Here is an 18,469-nt window from a genome sequence, read left to right as displayed (position 1 = left end):
GTTATAACTCACGTATCTGAAATTCATCTTTAGCTATCTAAAAAATATGATTGTCCTGACCCCTTGATTATTATCAAATATATTGCTCGGAAAATAGAAATGATAGGACAATCAAACTTTCAGTGCTGATTATGACACATTATGTGACGACCCAAAGGGTCATCACCTGTTTCCTCATCCGTTCCGTGCTTCCGAGGCCCTGAAAACCTCATTTTTACTTGCCTCGATTTGCGTGCGCAGTCCGGGCGCATAGCCGGAAAGCTTTTATGTTGAAATATGTGAATTCTGTGAAAAATTTGAAGAATTTTGACATTAATATGATTACAGTTGACTTTGGTCAATATTTTTTGGTAAACGGACCCGGGCCCGAGATTGGACGGTCCCGGAAGGTCCGTAGAAAAATATGGGACTCGGGCATGTGCCCGGAGTCGAATTCCGAGGTCTAGAGCCCGAGAAATGAATTTTTCTGCGAAATTATTTTTCTGAAATTATTAAGGAAATTAGAAATGAAAATTTATTAAAAGACTGTGGTAGCGGGCTCGTATTTTGGTTCCGACGCCCGGTACAAGTCTTAAATATGTGTTAAGCGCTTCTGTAAAGTTTGGTCGAAATCGGACGTCGTTTGACGTGTTTCGGACCTAAATATCTAAAGTTGGAAGTTTATGAAGTTATAATGAAAAATGATGAATTTGGGGCTTGATTCATTGATTTTGATGTTATTTTAGCGATTTGATCGCTCGAGTAAGTTCGTAGAGTGTTGTTGAGTTAGTGTGGATGTTTGGTTAGGAGCCCCGAGGGCTCGGGATTGTTTCGGAGGTAGTTCGGGGTGTTTTTGGCCTTAGAGTTGTTGCAGAATTTCTGCTTCTGGTGTTCAGAGAATTTGCTCTCTGCGATCGCGATTCCATTCCTGCGATCGCATAGAGTCTTCCTCAGGCAATCCAAATTTCTTCTATGCGATCGCATAAGCTGTCCCGCGGTCGCATAGTTTGACCAGTCTCTTCAATGCGATCGCATTCACCTCTACGCGATCGCACAGCTTTAAACTTCACCCAAATATCCTGGCTTCCCTTCTTCTATGCGGACGCACGACTTGTTCTGCGATCGCAGAAGCCAAGTTCCCACTCCTCTATGCGATCGCATCAGTTGCCCCGCGATCGCATAGACCAAAAAACGCCCAGTGATTTTTAAAAAAAGCTTAAAAACAGAATGGTTGCGGGATTTTTCCTCACTTTTCACACGAGCTCTCCTCTTAAACCCTCCATAGACGAAATTCAAGCTCTCCTTCCTCCATAACTCTTTGGGTAAGTAATCTTAACATCATTCCCTCATTATTTCTTCATCTAATTACTAATTTCCTAGCCCTAAATCATGAAATTAAAGTAGAAATTAAGGGTTTTGGGTAGAGTTAGGGTTTTGAGAATTTTGGGTGATTCAACCTCAATTTGGGGTCGAATCTTAAAACAAATTATATATTTGGACTCGTGGGGTTATGGGTGATCGGGTTTTGGTCCGAGCCTCGAGTTTGGACCATGTGGGCCCGGTGTCTAATTTTGGTATTTTTGGAAGAATGCTAGAAAATTCATATCTAGGCTATGGATGTTGCCATTGAGTCTTTATTGATATTATTAAATTAATCATGCCTAGATATCACTGTTTCGGAGTCGGATTGTAGAGGAAAGGCGGTCTTTGAAGGTTGATTGCTATTCTTGGGACCGAGGTAAGTGTTTGGTTTAACCCTAGCTTGAGGGAATAGGAGTTGAGTCTTGTTGCTAATTGCTATGTGATCGAGTACGATGTATAGGCATGGTGACGAGTATCTATACATTGGTGTCTAGCATGACCGTGAGTCCTTAAAATGCGATTATCATGAACTGATTGTGAATTCCATGTTTATTGGAGCATTTCTATATGTTGTGAACTACATGTGAATGATGATATGATAATTTGATTCCTAGGAGCATTGGCTCGAATTGTGATACGAATATTGAAAGTATATGAAATGACTTGTTTCATTGAGGAGCGTCGGCTCCAGTTGTAGAACGAATTGTGAAAGTAAAAGTGAGAAAGAGAAGAGATCATTATGTTGCCCTCTTGACGGGCTATTGCGGGTCAGCCTTATCAATCAATGTCGTAGTCAGTCGCATTCCTGAAAGAATGTTATTGTGATTCCTCTGCATTGTGTTCTTGACAGATACTAGAGTCGCTTAGGTTAATGTTTCCTTGTGTCGTGGGATGACTATAGTTATAGCTGAGGTGGTTAAGTAATGTAATAGATTAGTTATAGATGGGGTGGTTAGGTGAGGTAATCGGTTAGATATAGCTGAGATGGTTAAGTGTGGTAATAGGTTGGTTATAGCTGTGGTGGTTAGATGTTGGGGCTAATGTGGTTATAGTAATCCCCTTGCCGGAATATTTGAGATGATGTTTTGTCCCCTTACTGGGAAGTCGTTATATTGTTGTTTGTGACGGAATATGAGATAAGAAATTTCTTGGAGCTTGGGCTCCAGTGATATCGTGAGATAAGAAAAGTAAGGAAGAGAAAGCGTTGTTGATTATTCCCTTGCCGGGACGTTTGGTTGAACTTGTTGGATTCTTTCCCTTGCCGGGATGTTTGTCAAATACTTGCTTATTTTTATGCCCCTTAATGTGACTGTTGTTTGAGGATCGGGTTGCGCGCCGCAACAATGATATTGAGGATCGGGTTGCGTGCCGCAACAATGATATTGAGGATCGGGTTGCGCGCCGCAACAATGATATTGAGGATCGGGTTGCGCGCCACAACAATGATATTGAGGATCGGGTTGCGCGCCGCAACAATGATATTGAGGATCGGGTTGCGCGCCGCAACAATGATATTGAGGATCGGGTTGCGCGTCGCAATAATGATATTGAGGATCGGGTTGCACGCCGCAACAATAATATGTGAGTATCGGGTTGAGCGCCGCAACAATGATACATGATAAATGATATGGGTCGGGTTGCACGCCGAAATAGTGGTATTGTGGAGCGGGTTGCACGCCGCAACAAATGGTAATTATGGAGCAGGTTGCACGCCGCAACAGTTATTGATACCATGTGTTTATGTTGAGTATTGTTTTCCTTGTTCATTGTGAATCTAAGATGCTTTAGTTTGTTACTCGGAATTACTGTTACTATTGTTATCTCCCTACAGCATGCTTCCCCCTCCCATATTACTAGTTGTTTGGTATTTTGTTTTCGTTGTATATTTATAACTGCACAGGTTTATGCGGTGTCCAGTCTAGCCTCGTCACTACTTCGCCGGGGTTAGGCTAGACACTTACCAGCACATGAGGTCGGTTGTGCTGATGCTACATTTCTGTGCATTTTTGCACAGGTCCAGGTTTTGAGGAGCACCAGCAGCAGTAGCACGGGAGCAGGCTTTCATTATCACGAGACTGAGGTAGCCTTGCAGGCGTCCGCAGGCCCGGCGTCTCTTCTTTATGTTTTCCTTTTTGACTGTTGCCTCATTGTTTTCGAGACAAACAGCTGTTATATTTCTTTCAGACCTTTGTATTTAGTTTATTCTAAGTGGTTCGTGAGTAATGTGACACCAAATCTTGGGTAGAGGCTATTGTTGACTATTCCGCGTTTTGATTCAGACTTATAAATTAGACTTCCGCTATTATTATTATTAAATTCCATATTTCTTATTGATGCTAAAGATTGTTAACAAATTTATTTATTAATGAAAGGTAAATAAGTTGGCTTGCCTAGCTATCACGAGTAGGCGCCATCACGATCCCGATGGTGGGAATTCCGGGTCGTGACACATTACCTATCACATAAGCAGGTAAAAATTTCATGGGTGCGCTTGCTCCCATTTAATCTGTATCTACTTCTTAAAAAAGTTTAACTGGTTCCTAAAATTTAGGCAACTTCAGACGTTTTCTTCTCTGTTGCTGCTTCTTTGCTGTTGCTGCTGCTGCTGCTTCTTTGTTGTTGCTGCCTATTCTCTGTCGTTGCTTCTTCGGGGCTGCCGCTTCTTGTATTCTCTTTTCTTCTTCTTCCTTGTCTTAAAATTGAGATTTAAACTTTGAGCTAATACTTGTAGACTATAGGGAAAAAATTGAAAGCCACCATTGTTGAACCTAGAGAAAGCTTGATCAATGATGACCTCGATCAAAGTGATGAAACTGACCTCTTGAGAGATAGAAAACTCAGATTCAATTATACAGTTGCATCGAAAAGAAAGAACTTAAGATAACGGTTTAAAAATTGCATTGAAGAAATAGAAGAACTTCAGTTCAATTCTAAAGTTGTATTGAAGAGATAGAAGAACTTCATATCAGATTCTAAAGTTGCATTGAGAAGATATGGAAGAGCTTCAGATCCGACTCCGAAACCTTGAATTTGTAACTTCAGATCTGAAATCTGAAGTGATCAGACACGAATTCCGAAGTGTGTTCCAAAGTGGATAATTTTTTGTGAAACATGAATATGACTTCAATGATGGCCCCAAAAGTTGGTATATCTGCATGCATTTCCCCCATAAGCATACGCGGAGCCAATGGAGAAGCTACGAGTTCATTTGAACCTAGTAGTTTCGACTTAGATCCTAAATGCGATAAGAATTAAACAAAATAAGTGCAAAAAAATTAATTTTGAACCGAGTAAAATATTAAATCTGAACCCAAAAAATTCAAATCATGAATCCGCCAAATTTGACATGTTGTAAGTTCTATGTAAAAAAAATAATAATTAACCTTGTAATAGTTTTGACTGTATATATTCTATAGACTAATTAGAAATATTTTAAAAGACACATTTCAATGAAACAAAAAAGATAAAAAAACTGGATTATATAGAAGTTGTTCAGTTCTCGAAACTTTTTAAATTCAACATAATATAATCTGGATTTTTTAAAAATTGAACGACTTCTACACTTTAATCATTCTTTTTTTCTGGTGATTTCTTTTAATTTTTTAATTGCACTACTTTTAAAATTTAAATATGGGTAGTCAAAAATTTTACATGGTGAAACTTTATTAATTTTTTACGTGAAAATTACAGAGTGATAAAGCATTAATGTGGCAAATGACATGTCATAACCTAGCGACTGAAGATTAACCTCCCGATTATTTGTACTTTTAGAGCAATTCACACATATAGCATGTTTAATTAAGTTTTCAAAATTTGCTTATTTTAGGAAGTGCTAAAGTAGTGCTTTTCAGAAATTATTTTTGCATAGTAGCAATCTATGTTTGACTAATCATTTTGAAAATTACTTTTGCCAATATTAAAACAGTAATTTGTGGACCAAGGTTTCAAAAATGCTGCTGGGAAAAGCTATTTTTTAGCGCTTCTAAAAAATAACTTTTGTTACTATCCAAAATCACTTATTTTTTTTTTTAAAAGCTTGACCAAACAGCTCAACTTTCTAAGATAAGCATCTTCTTAAAAACAAATACATTTGGGTTCACAGAAGCTTTGACCAAAAGGCTAATAGTTCAGTTACTTTAACATAATATGAATGACTTAACTGTTACAATAGGTAAAATTAAGTAAGTTTAACGTAACCAATAATAATTTTATGACTTTACTATTATTAGCATGCCACCCAAGCCTTAGTGACCAAAATAATCCTCATTTATTAAAGAGAGAATTATACATAAGTACAACTTATATACATACATAGCAATATAATAGCTCACTCACAACTTTACAAATCTATAAACCAAAAATAATAGGCCAAGGTACAAAAAAGAGCATTTTTCTGTTTTTTATCCGGCAGATGAGTTTCATCAGGACTATTATCTGATTCTGATGAAGTCTTGGAATCCTTTGATTCTTGCGTCTTTGATCTTTCTCCCAATTAGTCTTTACTGGTCTCTCATGTTATATCATCCAAAAATCAAAATATAAAATTGCATGAGCTGCTTGCAAAAGTTACAATTATATAGATACAGTAAAGAGTTTGAGCTAAGATAGACTGCGCATAAGAATCATCAAAAATATTGAGCATAGACAAGTTTGTAACTTTTCCTAAAGGATTCTTTCTCAAAACTGATAAACAAGATAAAATACCGAGTAACTTACTTTTTTCCAACTTTGCTGATTCAATTTATATGGTAAAATTAAAAAACTTTGCTGCAAGTTCGTGATTTGAAATAGAAATTAACAAAAGAAGTAGATTTATACATGGATTGTTCGAGAAAAAGTAAGAAAACATTCAAAATTTTAATTTCATTATACATGTGCAGTACATGTATAATGATGTATAGCTATGTGAAGAAGAAGAAGAAGAACGGTGTATACATCCTTATACGCTGAAAAATATATAATTATATAATATTATACATAAATGTACACATCTATACATAAATGTACATATTTATGCACAATTATACAATATAATAATGTATATGTGTGTATAAACAACGATTATACAATATCTACACTAGAAAACACCTTTGTTCACTATTACACCTCCATTTCAACACCAAAATTACTAAAAGAGAAAGTTTTTTTGGGGAAGCTTCTGAAAATTAAAGAGAAGAGAAGATTTTGATGGAAGTTGTTTTTCTTTTTCTTAAGGAAGTAAGATAAATCACTTGAAAATCGTCTAAATATAACATCGGAGCTTTGCACAAACATAAAAATAGTTTAACTTTAAATGGACTTTCTTTCAGCAGGACAAAAACAACATAAAGTGGGTAAAAAAAATTGTTCGCCGTTGGAGATTCATTCTCCAACAACGTTGTTGACTTCGTACCCTGAAAATTGAAGGAAAAAATGGGTAAATGAGGCAATCCACCACCGGAGATTTATTTTCCGATGATATCGTTAATTTTGCCCCTCTTGATTAACTTTACCGTCGACCTCTTTACTCTGAAAATTGAAGAAAGAAAAGAAAATGTGTAAAAGGAGACCGTCCCGTTCTCTTCTTAAGGATAGGTTAAGGATGAAATTCTTTTTACATACTAGATACAAAATGAACCATGTCAGGTAAAATTTTAAAATGTTAGCTCATTTTGATTTCGAGGTTGTGCCGACTAACATAGGATGTAATCCTTTCTTTATTAAACAATTTTTTTTCTTTTAAAGGTAACAAAACCCATTTTTTTAAAAGTCTTACTACAATTCATATACTCCCTCGGTCTCATATTATCTGTCGTGTTTTCTTTTACATGCCCCTTAAAAAATATTAATTAGGAAAGGAGTTAGACTATTACACCTTTATTTATGTCTTAAGATAAAATATCTCTTCATTGAATATTTATTCTATTTATGTATTATCTCCATCTTCAAGTACAATTATTACTAAGGGTTTAAAAAAATTATTAATTTTATCTTGAAATTCTAAAATGATAAATAATTTGAGATAACTAATTTTAGTAACCACCACTATTAATATGAGACAGAGCGAGTATTATTAGAACTTTTATTATAATTTCTGCATTACTAATTTCTACTTTTATTATCTATGCAAAATTAATTCTTACATTAAACTGTCTCTAAACCAATTCACCCTCCCTATGTGATGCAAAAGAGAAAAAAGAAAGAAAAAAAAAAGGAGCAGATAAAGCAAGACAAAATACGGCTATCCCCCTCTCTACTTCTTGTTCACAATGTCGCGAGGGACTGATAAGCTACTGAAGAATTTGAAGCAATTCACAGACCTTCAGTACAAGCACTTCACTAACCGCTATGGACAGCAACTCATTGACATCTTCGAATTCCCTATAAAACTCGTTCTCTCCCCTTTCACTCTTGCTTATGACATTGCTGGCTCCGCCCCTAGGGGCTTTGGTGTACCCGAGTTCATCTCTAAGCTCTCTTATTCTGCCATCTTTGTAAGCATTTTTTTATAATTGGGTTTTATGTTTGTTAAAATGCCACTGAGAGACCATGAATTGGAAAGTTTAAATTGTTAGAATTCCCTGAACTGTGTTCTGAAATTTATGTTCGTATGTCACTGAGAGGCCACAATAGGGAACTGTAATTATCAGCAATTTTTTCTGAATGGGGTCATTAATTGTTTGTTTATATGTCACTGAGAGACCGTTAATGTGAAAGTCTAGTTGTCAGCAATTTTTTTCTGAATTGGGTCGTTAAATGTTTGTTTATGTGTCACTGAGAAGCCATGAATCGGAAAGTTTGAATTGTTAGCATATTCAGAGATGCCCGTGAATGGGAAAGTGTGATTTTGATCTTTTTCTGAACTGGGTCTTCAAGTGTATGTTAATATATCACAGAGAGGCCATGGACCGCAATTAATAGGATTTTTGGGCTGAAAGTGTTAGTTGGATAAGGTTTTTGCTCACAGAGATATTTGGTTGATTTATTGCAGGTGGTGGCTACTGTGGGTACTTATGATATTGCGATGGAGCTAGGAAAGAAGGTGCTCTGCCAGAGGTGCCCTCCTCATAGTCTCAGCTCATGCTACTTTTTGTTAGATATTATATTTCTGAATGTGAAGTATGTTTTTTTTTTGTGTGAAATAATGAAGTTAATTAATGGGCCGTGTCAAAAGGTGTTGTCTGTAGAGGGCATGAAAGGGTTTATACTCTTGGATCACTCCATCCATTGTCTTAAGGTTTTGGTCTGGATGCTCAGATTTTTTCACAGTCTTGGTGAGTGATTCCATGTTTTAAAAGTGTTGTCAAAGTCTCATTTAGGGCGCGCTTAAGCCCTGAAGCTCAAAGAAGGTGCTTCGCCTCGCTTAAGCTGCACTTTAGTGTAGGCAAGGCACTAAGGTGTGATCATCATTTCCAATGAGTTCTATCTTGAATTAAGTGGTATGAAACAATAAATATAATCAGCAAAGAAGTGTATTAGTTGTTAAGGAGAACGTTATGAATGAATTTGTTACTTTTTTGTCGAATTACATATATATTTTTATATTTATCCTTCATTGCATATTTTTTTTTAATCAAGTTCACACTTTAATTGCGCTTTGCGCTTAAAACCCCATTAGACCTGGAGCGCTTTTTAGAGCTTTTCGCCTTTGACAACATTGGTTTTAATTTCCACTGGCTAAGAGTTTGATAGATATAAAACATTTGTTCTCTTTGCTCATTAGTGGTCTCTATGTCTTTATGCAAAAGCTGATGTTGTAATCACGAATCAAGCGAAAATCCAGAGAGCATCTTATTTTTCCCTACTGATGGGCAGCCGAGATGCTTGTCAAATGTAAAGTCGTTTGGCATGTCTTGTTATAGAAGGTGATGGTATGTAGTTAAAAGAAGATGCTTGGTTCATTAACTGCAGGGACTGTCGGACATGTAACGGATGGCAGGCATTGCGATGCACAATGTGCAAAGGGTCAGGCAAGGTGCATTATCAAGTGAAAAACTATACATTGAAAAGGTAGGTTATCACTGATGGATTTTACTTTTTCTGTTAAAAAAATTCCTGTTCAAATAATATAGTTAATCTAATTTTTAGAATATTATTGCAATGGCCTTTATCATGTTCTAAACTGCATAGAAGATACACCAATCTGCTGTCTTCCCCTTATTCTCCCCTGCCACTGTCCTATGTGACTTTTTTTTGATAATTCTAGTCTTCAGCTTTTGTTATGTCGGATTTGGCAATGAAGCAGTTAGTTACTTGTAGTTGGTAGCTAGCTGCATCACCATTGTTATGTTGTGTACTGAACACTGCCTTCTTGTTTTAAGTGGTTATTTATCATCTTAGTTGTGCAATTCCACCCTCTACCTGGAAATACAGGAAGAAAGTGTCAAACGCACTGAGTACTTATGTCTATCTAAAGGTTCCAAACTGCTCCACAGGGGAGAGAAGGCAACAGCAGAATCCATTGCAGATGCCATAGCTGATAACAGAGCTGAGTTGGTGCACCTTCCTTCCACGGTTGACCTTCACTTGCCACTGCCATCTAAAGAATGTCCAAATTGTGATGGATCGGTGAGAACTGTAACTTTTCGAGTTCTCATAAAATAGCAAGCTTCTTAATTGCTGCAAATGAACTGAGTGAGTCATGCCAGCAAGTTGTTGGCTTGAGAAAGTATCCTAAATGTAGGGTAATAGAATAGGATTTATTCACGACAGCAAGCCAATTTTAAAAATAGGCCTTATTGAATAAGTAAAGCCAAGCCTGACCGGAAAGCGGCTTAGCTCACGTGAGTTATGTTATGTGGACGTGTAAATGTATTTTCGTTTGATTTTAACTGTATTTTGTCATGCCTTTACTAGGTAAAAGTAATGTATGTTAGTTAGGTGCATGGACTTCCAAGATGACTTTAAGTTAGGTGCATGGACTTCCAAGATGACTTTAAGTGCCTAAGTACAATATTAGGTAAATAGGTTTGGATCCTGCTCAAGAACCTTAAGCCCTAGCTTATGAAAGAATTTTAAGATCGCCTAGAGCTACACATTTATCAGCAACCTGATTTGAGCTTTAATATCACCTCAAATATGCTGGATGAAACTTAAGCACACTTGAGTTGGATGGGAGCTTATCCTATTATTCAGTTACCTGGTTAAAGAGAGTGCAAATTATAGGATGCATTATGCTCCCATTTCATCTAGTATGTTTTTAGTTAAGAATTGTATTTCATTCTTGGATACACTGTTTTCATTTATGCCTATGCTTCACAGTGATCTTTCATATTCACCTCTTCCTGGTGTTAAGTGAAAAATGTTCTTCAGAATCGTTTTTGAAACTTAAGCAATTGGTGTTGCTAACAATACTACTTATTTTGCAGGGGGTGATGAAGTGCCCGGAATGCAAAGAGAAGCTGCAAATCAGGATATCTGCAGATGATGTGAGTTCTATTCGACTTTGCCCTGTTCTATGTTCCTTTTTCTTCTCCACTTCTTAAAAACAATTGAGAATTTACATCATGCTTATATAGTGGGTGCATTTTTGGAATTCTACGGCAGTGATTTTTACTTCTCAAGATTTCTTAAGTGCACTTTCCTCATCCATTCCTTTCATAGAAACACTTTGTGATGTGTAAGACCAACTTGGAATTCAAGTTCAGTGATTTTATTGTGTTTGCTTTCTCATATGCAATTTCCCTGTTCTTCTGTTTTCTGGTCATTTGACCCTTTCATATCCTTTTTTCTATTTGTGATAAGAATTAGAGACAAAACCTGCAACCAGCCACGAGGTTTGCTTCTATAAGTGGGAGAGTTTTTTTATCTTGACACCACTTGTTTTGCTCATCCATTTTGTGTGCCTCTAAAATAAAATAAAAAATATGAACAAGATAATGGCATCTGTGGTTGATTTCTTCACAGTTGATAGATGTTTACTTAGAAGATTTCTCTGGCATAAATCTGTTCCACTATATTGGTTAATACCACTGCAATGGAGTACATAAGCTATCTGTAAAGCTGACAAGGACTCAGCATGAGTCACAAAAATGCATCCATGGGGAAAGCTTACGAATCTAGTGAACTGGGAATAGTTTTCTGTACTCTGGACAAAGGAAAAATAGAAATATTGGAAAATAGAACTTGATAAAAGAAAATAATGGAAAATAAAATGAGAGCGAGATATTGTCCCGCTTTTTCCCCAATGGGGTTCTTAATGGCATGAATTTCAACACTAGGGAAAACTTGTTTTTATCATTGCTTTCAGTTTTGATTTATTTATAGTCATTCTAATGTCTGTGTTATCTTTGAATGCTACAGATTATGGAGCCTCCTTGGAAAGCTTATAATATCATGAGAAAGATGGATTATCCTTATGAGGCTAGTGCTTTGTCACCCCTATTTCCATGTTCTTGCAATGAGTTACTGATTACCATAATATGGGGGTTTCCTCTTGCATCTAACTTTCTTTGATATGAAGCTTCTTGTTTGATCTCATACATCACTGCGTGAAAATAACATTTTAAAGAATCTTATGCTTTAGTTGGGAGGTGCAGAAAGGAGGGGAAAATAAAGAAGAATGATTGCCTTCCTATTTTTTATAGAGAAAATCCCTCTATTCTGTGGGGTGTACAGGAAATCAGTTTCTTCTTCCTCTAGTGAAATGATCATCCTATTTACCAAAGTGTCTTGCTCTATTGTAGATATGTGGCACATCTCAGATATTTTTAAAAAAAGTAACATTTTACCCCTTATTCACTGTTGCAGCATATTGTTGATAGTATGAAGGACCCCAGCATTGCTGCATTTTGGTTGATTACCTTGCCTCAGATAGTGGGTGGATTTGAATATGATGATGATGTCAAGCAGAAGATTTGGTGGCAATATAAGGTTTACTTTATCTTATGGTTGTCCAAGAGTGTTTTCTTCGGTTTTCCCTTACGATTTGTAGTAGCTCTGTGAGATTTTGAGCTTTTCTGCAGAGCCATGATAAATGCTTAAATGCCTGTAAATTTTGAGCGCTATTATTGCTCAGTTTGAAACAGGATAGGAAAAGGAAGCCTATACAACAGTCAAGATTACATTCTTCTCTAGTCTTGCTCCCTATGCACTGTAACTATATCCCCAGTGTTCAAAGAAAAATCATATCTGCAAAATTGGAAGGGATAACACAGAACTTGTAGAACTCACTTTCTTATATTACTTGCAAAAACATCAAGCACAATTTACTATATTGGTAGATTGAAGTTTGCCCACTAAAGTATACACAGGATAGTTCCGGACTCTACAATAAGCTTGAAAGTAATCTCTGGAATCTTCTTAAAGTCTCCAAGTGCAAATCATACAATTTCTCTTTGTTTATCTTTTTAATGCGCAAATAAGTTTTGGAATCTATTTGAACATCAAGAGTTCATTACCTAATAGATTGTAAATTTAGGACTTCTGCATGTAGCTAAATACCCATGGCCTGTGGTAGACGCTATAATTTGAGTTGTTTCATTCCCAAGCATGCTTGGTATTCTTTTTCTTTGTGCGGAAACATCTTCATCTAAGCGTACTCCTTTAAGAATTGGAGAATGATGTATCGGCAAGAAATATCATGTTCCTTACTCATCTATGTCACTCTATTCAAATGATTATTTTTTTACAAAATTCTCACGAAAGATTAACCGTAGTAGACTTTCAACTGAAGTCACTAGTTAGCCTTATCCCATTGCTGGGTTGAGATATAGGAATCCGTTTTCTCCACTCATCTCTATTCACAAACATCAACATCTATGTCTTGAGAAGGCTTTCGACCATGTCAATTGGGAGTTCCCGGATTTCATTATGATACAAATGGGGTTTGGGGTAAGATGGAGGGCATGGATCAAGTTCTGTATTTCCTCAGTCAGATTCTCTGTCCTGGTTAATGGTAGCCCGTGTGGTTTCTTTGGCAGCTCTAGGGGTCTCAGGCAAGGCGACCCCCTATCCCCATGCTATTCATTCTAGTGATGGATGCTCTGAGCAAAATGATGGATCGTGCGGCGGGCGGAGGATTATTGAGAGGATTCTCAGCTCCGATCGGGTGCTTAGCCCCCGAAGAGTCTCTCATTTGCTTTTTGCGGATGACACCCTGGTTTTCTGTGATGACGATATGGATCAGTTGACCTACCTAAAGCAGGTCCTGTAGTGGTTTCAGACAGTATCGGGACTCAAAATCAACCTCGGCTAGTGTGAGATTTTCCCGGTGAGGTTGCTAACATTGATGCTTTGTCTTATGTTCACAGATGTAAGGTGGGCTCTCTTCCTACTACTTACCTGGATCTCCCATTGGGCGCTTCGCATAAGGATACTACGGTTTGGAATCCAGTGATCGAAAGGGTTGAGAAAAAGATTAGCAGGCTGGCAGAAACGGTACTTGTCAAAAGGTGGTAAGGAAGTGCTTATTAAAAGCACTTTATCTAGTATGCCCACCTATAACTTGTCCCTGTTGCAAGCTCCTGTGAGCATCACAGATAAACTGGAGCGGTTTCAAAGGAATTTTCTTTGGGATGCGGCGGATGGAACTAGAAAGTTTCATCTAGTTAATTGGTAGACAATTACTTCCCCAAAGAAGTGGGGTGGGCTTGGAGTAAAAGATCTTAGGGTATTCAATAGAGCTTTGTTGGGGAAGTGGCTGTGGAGATTCGGGGTAGAAGAGCATGCTCTAGGGAGGGAGGTCATAGTGGAAAAGTATGATTCCACGGGAGGGGGTTGGAGGACCAAGGCAATCACAGCACCTTTCGGGTGTGGCATGTGGAGGAGCATCATGAAGAATTGGGAAGCCTTCAATGGCAACATCACTTACAGGGTGGAAGATGGAAGGAGAATTAACTTTTGGAATCATAGGTGGTGTGGAGAGGATACTCTGAGGGTCTCTTTCCCCACGTCTTCAGAGTTTCAAACCAGAAGAAATTGATGGTCCAACAGATTCACAAGGAGCATGAAGGGGGTAGTATGGGACATCTCATTTAGAAGGAACATGCAAGTTGGGAGATTGTGGAGCAACAAGATTTGTTGGCACTGCTATATGGGCTAGACAGGCCCCAGCCATCTTGTGATTCTTGGAGATGGGGGTTGCATGGCGATGGTTTGTTCACCGCAAAGTCCTTTTACCGGAGTATGTTGGTGAGAGAGGAGGCCACTTTTCCATACTCCTCGATCTGGATTCCTAAGGCGCCCACGAAGGTGTGCTTTTTTGCATGGCTAGCGGCGAGGGGAGTGATCTTGACTGCTGAAAATCTGCGAAAGAGAGGAATTACACTTGTTAGTTGGTGCTACATGTGTAAAAGCTCAGCGGAAGAAGTTGATCATCTTTTGTTGCATTGCCCTGTGTCCTCGGGTTTGTGGAGGGCAATCCTGAATCTTTTTGGTGTTCAATGGGTGATGCCAAGCACTGTAAAGGAAATGTTATATAGCTGGGCCGGTTTCTATAGAAGAAGAAAGCAAAAGGCGTGGAAGTTCGCACCGCTAGCTCTCATGTGGATAGTTTGGCGGGAGAGAAATAGGAGAGCTTTTGAGGGGATTGAGTCTCCTTTTTCACATCTTAAAAATAGTCTTTTATCTTTGATCGCTTTTTGGTGCACTCATATAGCCGTTACTTGTATAGAAGATTGGGCGTCTTTTGTAGAGACTCATGTTTTGACGTAAATTCTCTACTTTTTGGTATACTTCTTGTATACGGGAGTTTTCTCCCTTTTGATTAATACAATTTACCTTATAAAAAAACAAACATCCACCACTCAGTCTTAAGTTATCACAGGTTTTTGTTGACTTCTTTGTTTTTCTTCTCTTCTTCTTCCCTTCTTTAAGGATTGAATTAACCTAATTCTTTTCAATGTGGATTACTAAGGTTCTTTTAGCTATGGAGGAGTCTCACCATAGAGTTTTATGAGCAATTGAGCTGTGACAGAATCCAGTGAAAAGCTATATGGACTCTTAAACTCATTGAAGAAGATGACTTAATAGTTTTTGTCTATGATTATTAATGAAGTTCAAAAATTTGTGGTATCTTGCGGAATTAGCATATTGACAAGGAGCCAAGATTTCGTTGATGGCTCATGTAGTCTTATTGCATTCCAGGAATCTATGCGATATGATCAACTTCGAGATGTGGTGGCCAAGAGAAAACCTGGATGGGAGTATTTGCAAGATGTATGACATTTTTCTTGTGGTAAATATGTCTTGATAATGGTCAGATCAATTTTCTTGACTATCTTATCTTTACAGGCCTTGATCTCTATTGATCCCAGCCGAGCTAGGGAAGATCCTGTTATTGTGAAGAACATTCCTTACTTCAAGGCCAAGAAAGCTCTGGAGGCAGAAGTCATGAAGCTTGACCCCCCGCCGCGTCCTCAAAAGTGGGGGGTGTGTGTTATCCTCACCATTTTTTTTTTTTTACTATTTCTGGTTTTTGTTTAAATGCCTGCTAATTTCTGGATGGTTCATCACCCTTTTTGGCTAACCAGCAACCTATCTAAATGATGAAGTAAAATTTTGGAAGGATGTTAGAAGTTTATTTTGGATTATTTAATAAATCACTGTTGTACAATAGAGGATTTGTTTTTGCGATAAAATCATTTTATGGGTTGCAACTAAAAGATAGAGAAAGCTCTGCTTCTATCTGCTATCCTATGTCTGTTTTTAAATTCCTCTATAGCAAAAGTTTAAGTAATTAGCTCAGAAGGCTAGCATGTAATTGATTTATGGGAAAATTCTCTTGTTCTTCTATTGTTGTTATTTTCCTAATTCATATGGAGTGATACAAACATTGGCAGGAGTTGAACCTTCCACTAGACGCGTCTTCTTGGAGTGAAGAGGACCTCAAAGATCCAAAAAAACTATATGAGATGACAGTTCTTCTTAATGCCCAAAGAGAAATTGCCGAAAAGATGCTGGATGCTCAGTGGGAAGCAAAGTGGAGAGAAGAAAAGGTTGGTCATCTTAGAGTTTTGTTGAACTTTATGCTTGAGCATAGTTACTGTGACATACCAATATAGCAATTTGCATGTATTGTCCTTTCTTGAGGTATAAAGGCAAATAGGTTGAACATGGAGGTTTCTCATTCTTTTTTCACCCTGTTCAATGTAGACAAATTTGGCCTTTTCCCATAAACATGCACACTTTAATTTTCCCAACAATTTTACTGGTATAACTGCTAATATGGAAAGCAATACTGACCATTTCAAAAAAAGCTGCTATGATGGATAGCTTTTGGCATTGTTGTTCTGTCACAGAAGGGAAAACCTTATTTGGATGTACGGCCCCAGTTTTGTAAAATAATATGTAAGTTCGATATTAGATGTATGGCCCTAGCTTCGTAAAATAACTTCAAAGTTCCATATTAGATGTATATGATTATGTCCCTCTGCTTTGTTGTCCCACTTCCTGTGGCTTCTTTGTCTTTGCCAACTTTGTGAAGTATGCATGGTCCATCATTTTACATAGTGGCTGTACTGAAGTACAAATTTGCATTCTTATGGTGGCTAGCATGTCCCTTCAAGTTTGAACTGGTTAAGCATTGCGTGATAGTCAATATTTCTTTTGCCTCAATAAATAACTCCTTTCCTTGGTGGGATATTCTTCTATTAAATTTATTTTTTACTAAATCCTAGAGAAGTCTCATAGCATACTCTTCTAAAAGTATATGAATTAAGTTTATGAAACAGACTCCAACACAACTTGTAGGGCCGAATATTACAGCATATCATAAAGTTGCACCTTAACTAAATGATTTTCTAGCTGAAAGTTATTGGCTATTTCCTTCACAGCTATATTCTGTAATCTGTAAATTCTTGAAATTCATGAAAACAATTTTAAGAGCATTCTAGGAAATGTAGTCCTTTAAAGTCATATTTCTGGAATGCAGATGACTGGCAATGCTGGATACATGTTTTTTGTGTGCGTAGCTGGTCTCTGCAATTTGATTGAACCTACAATTGTTTGATATATTTTTCCTGTATCTTCGTACAACTATAAACATCTATTTACTGATATTGGTTGCTGATATGTTCTCTCATTTGTTCATATCTCAGCTTAACAAAATGTTGGAGGAGAAGGTCCGGCCGTACATTCAGAATATTGACAATACTGTACTTCCTCAGCCTATCGTTATGGAGTCTGAAAGAAATCAGGATCAAAAGGTACTTTTGTCTTCTCTCGGTATCTAGTAAAAAAATGCCTAAAATGCATGATGCATTAAAAAAATAAATAAGTTGACTTGATAGGAGTGATGGTAAAGTGTGTTAACAATATCCCACTAAAACAGATTGCCAAACGCTTACTTCAGATTCAGATTTCTTAAGACACTGGAAGTACTGCGTTTTAAGATCGTTTGGATATTATGTAAATCAGTATACACCAGCACTTCACCTTTTGCTACACATGAATGCAAATATTTGAATTGGACCATACGAAACATTGAAAACATTGTGGTCGTTACTTTCTGACATAAACTGTCTGCTAGGTGGTCTCTGTTGGATCCTCACTATCTGTTCCCTTTGCTACATTTCCAACGATATGCAAACGGTGTCTAAGGATACATTAGCTTTATTAACTCATTGCTAAATTGGTGCAGAAAAAGCATGGACGAAGGAGATGGTGGTTGTTCTGATGGTCTTCGTTAAAGCCAGTACAATATCTAATGCTTATAGCAGCTTTGTTTTTCTTTTTTCCTGCGCTTTATGTTCTATTCAAGTGTCTGTTGTACGTAGCAAAGTGGATTTGTAGTCTCTCTTTCCCTCCCCTTTCTCTCTCTATTTATGCTATGTTACCCTACAAAACAACAATATGCATAAGCAGACTATATGAATTTCTTCCTAGTCTTTCTCCCTCCTACCTTCTCCTCCTTCCTTTATTATTATTTTTTCCCTCGTAGAGGAACAGTTTGTGGAAGAAAAGATTCCATATACGAAACAGTTCAAACTTGGTTTGCTATTAATTTTTAGTTTTTATTATTTTCTTTTGTCGTTTAATGTTGGGGGCGGATTTGCGTTCTATAACTACAGGTTTTCATTCCCCTACCAAATTAGTTTTCATTTTAAATCGGGAGAAATTCAAAAATAGCCAGATTTACAAGTGGTCATTCAAAAATAGCCACGCTTTCAAAAGTAATCGAAATTTAGCCACTTATGTAAAGATAAATTTG

The 18,469-nt window shown here is 37.3% G+C and overlaps 1 protein-coding gene across 1 annotated transcript; it reads left to right on the top strand.

Annotated features, from left to right (window-relative positions):
* Positions 1-7,502: 7,502 nt before the first annotated feature.
* Positions 7,503-18,159, top strand: LOC109208016. Its single transcript, XM_019371016.1, has 12 exons — positions 7,503-7,814; positions 8,312-8,376; positions 9,232-9,330; positions 9,756-9,888; positions 10,689-10,748; positions 11,623-11,682; positions 12,070-12,192; positions 15,406-15,477; positions 15,553-15,690; positions 16,101-16,256; positions 17,358-17,465; positions 17,900-18,159. Exons 1-12 carry the CDS (start codon positions 7,590-7,592, stop codon positions 17,933-17,935), a joined length of 1,275 nt encoding a protein of 424 aa, XP_019226561.1. The 5' UTR covers positions 7,503-7,589; the 3' UTR covers positions 17,936-18,159.
* Positions 18,160-18,469: the final 310 nt, after the last annotated feature.

The sequence above is a fragment of the Nicotiana attenuata genome, unplaced genomic scaffold (assembly GCF_001879085.1).
Source record: "Nicotiana attenuata strain UT unplaced genomic scaffold, NIATTr2, whole genome shotgun sequence".
NCBI classification, from domain to species: domain Eukaryota; kingdom Viridiplantae; phylum Streptophyta; class Magnoliopsida; order Solanales; family Solanaceae; genus Nicotiana; species Nicotiana attenuata.
This window is presented reverse-complemented; position numbering and strand designations above follow the sequence as displayed.

What these genes read in the sequence shown, in the direction of transcription:
- LOC109208016 (XM_019371016.1), top strand. Translation starts at nt 7,590, where the DNA reads ATGTCGCGAGGGACTGATAAGCTACTGAAGAATTTGAAGCAATTCACA. An exon ending in AGATGGATTATCCTTATGAG is followed by an intron (nt 11,683 to 12,069) that starts GCTAGTGCTTTG and finishes TCACTGTTGCAG; the next exon opens with CATATTGTTGATAGTATGAA. An exon ending in CAAAGTGGAGAGAAGAAAAG is followed by an intron (nt 16,257 to 17,357) that starts GTTGGTCATCTT and finishes TTCATATCTCAG; the next exon opens with CTTAACAAAATGTTGGAGGA.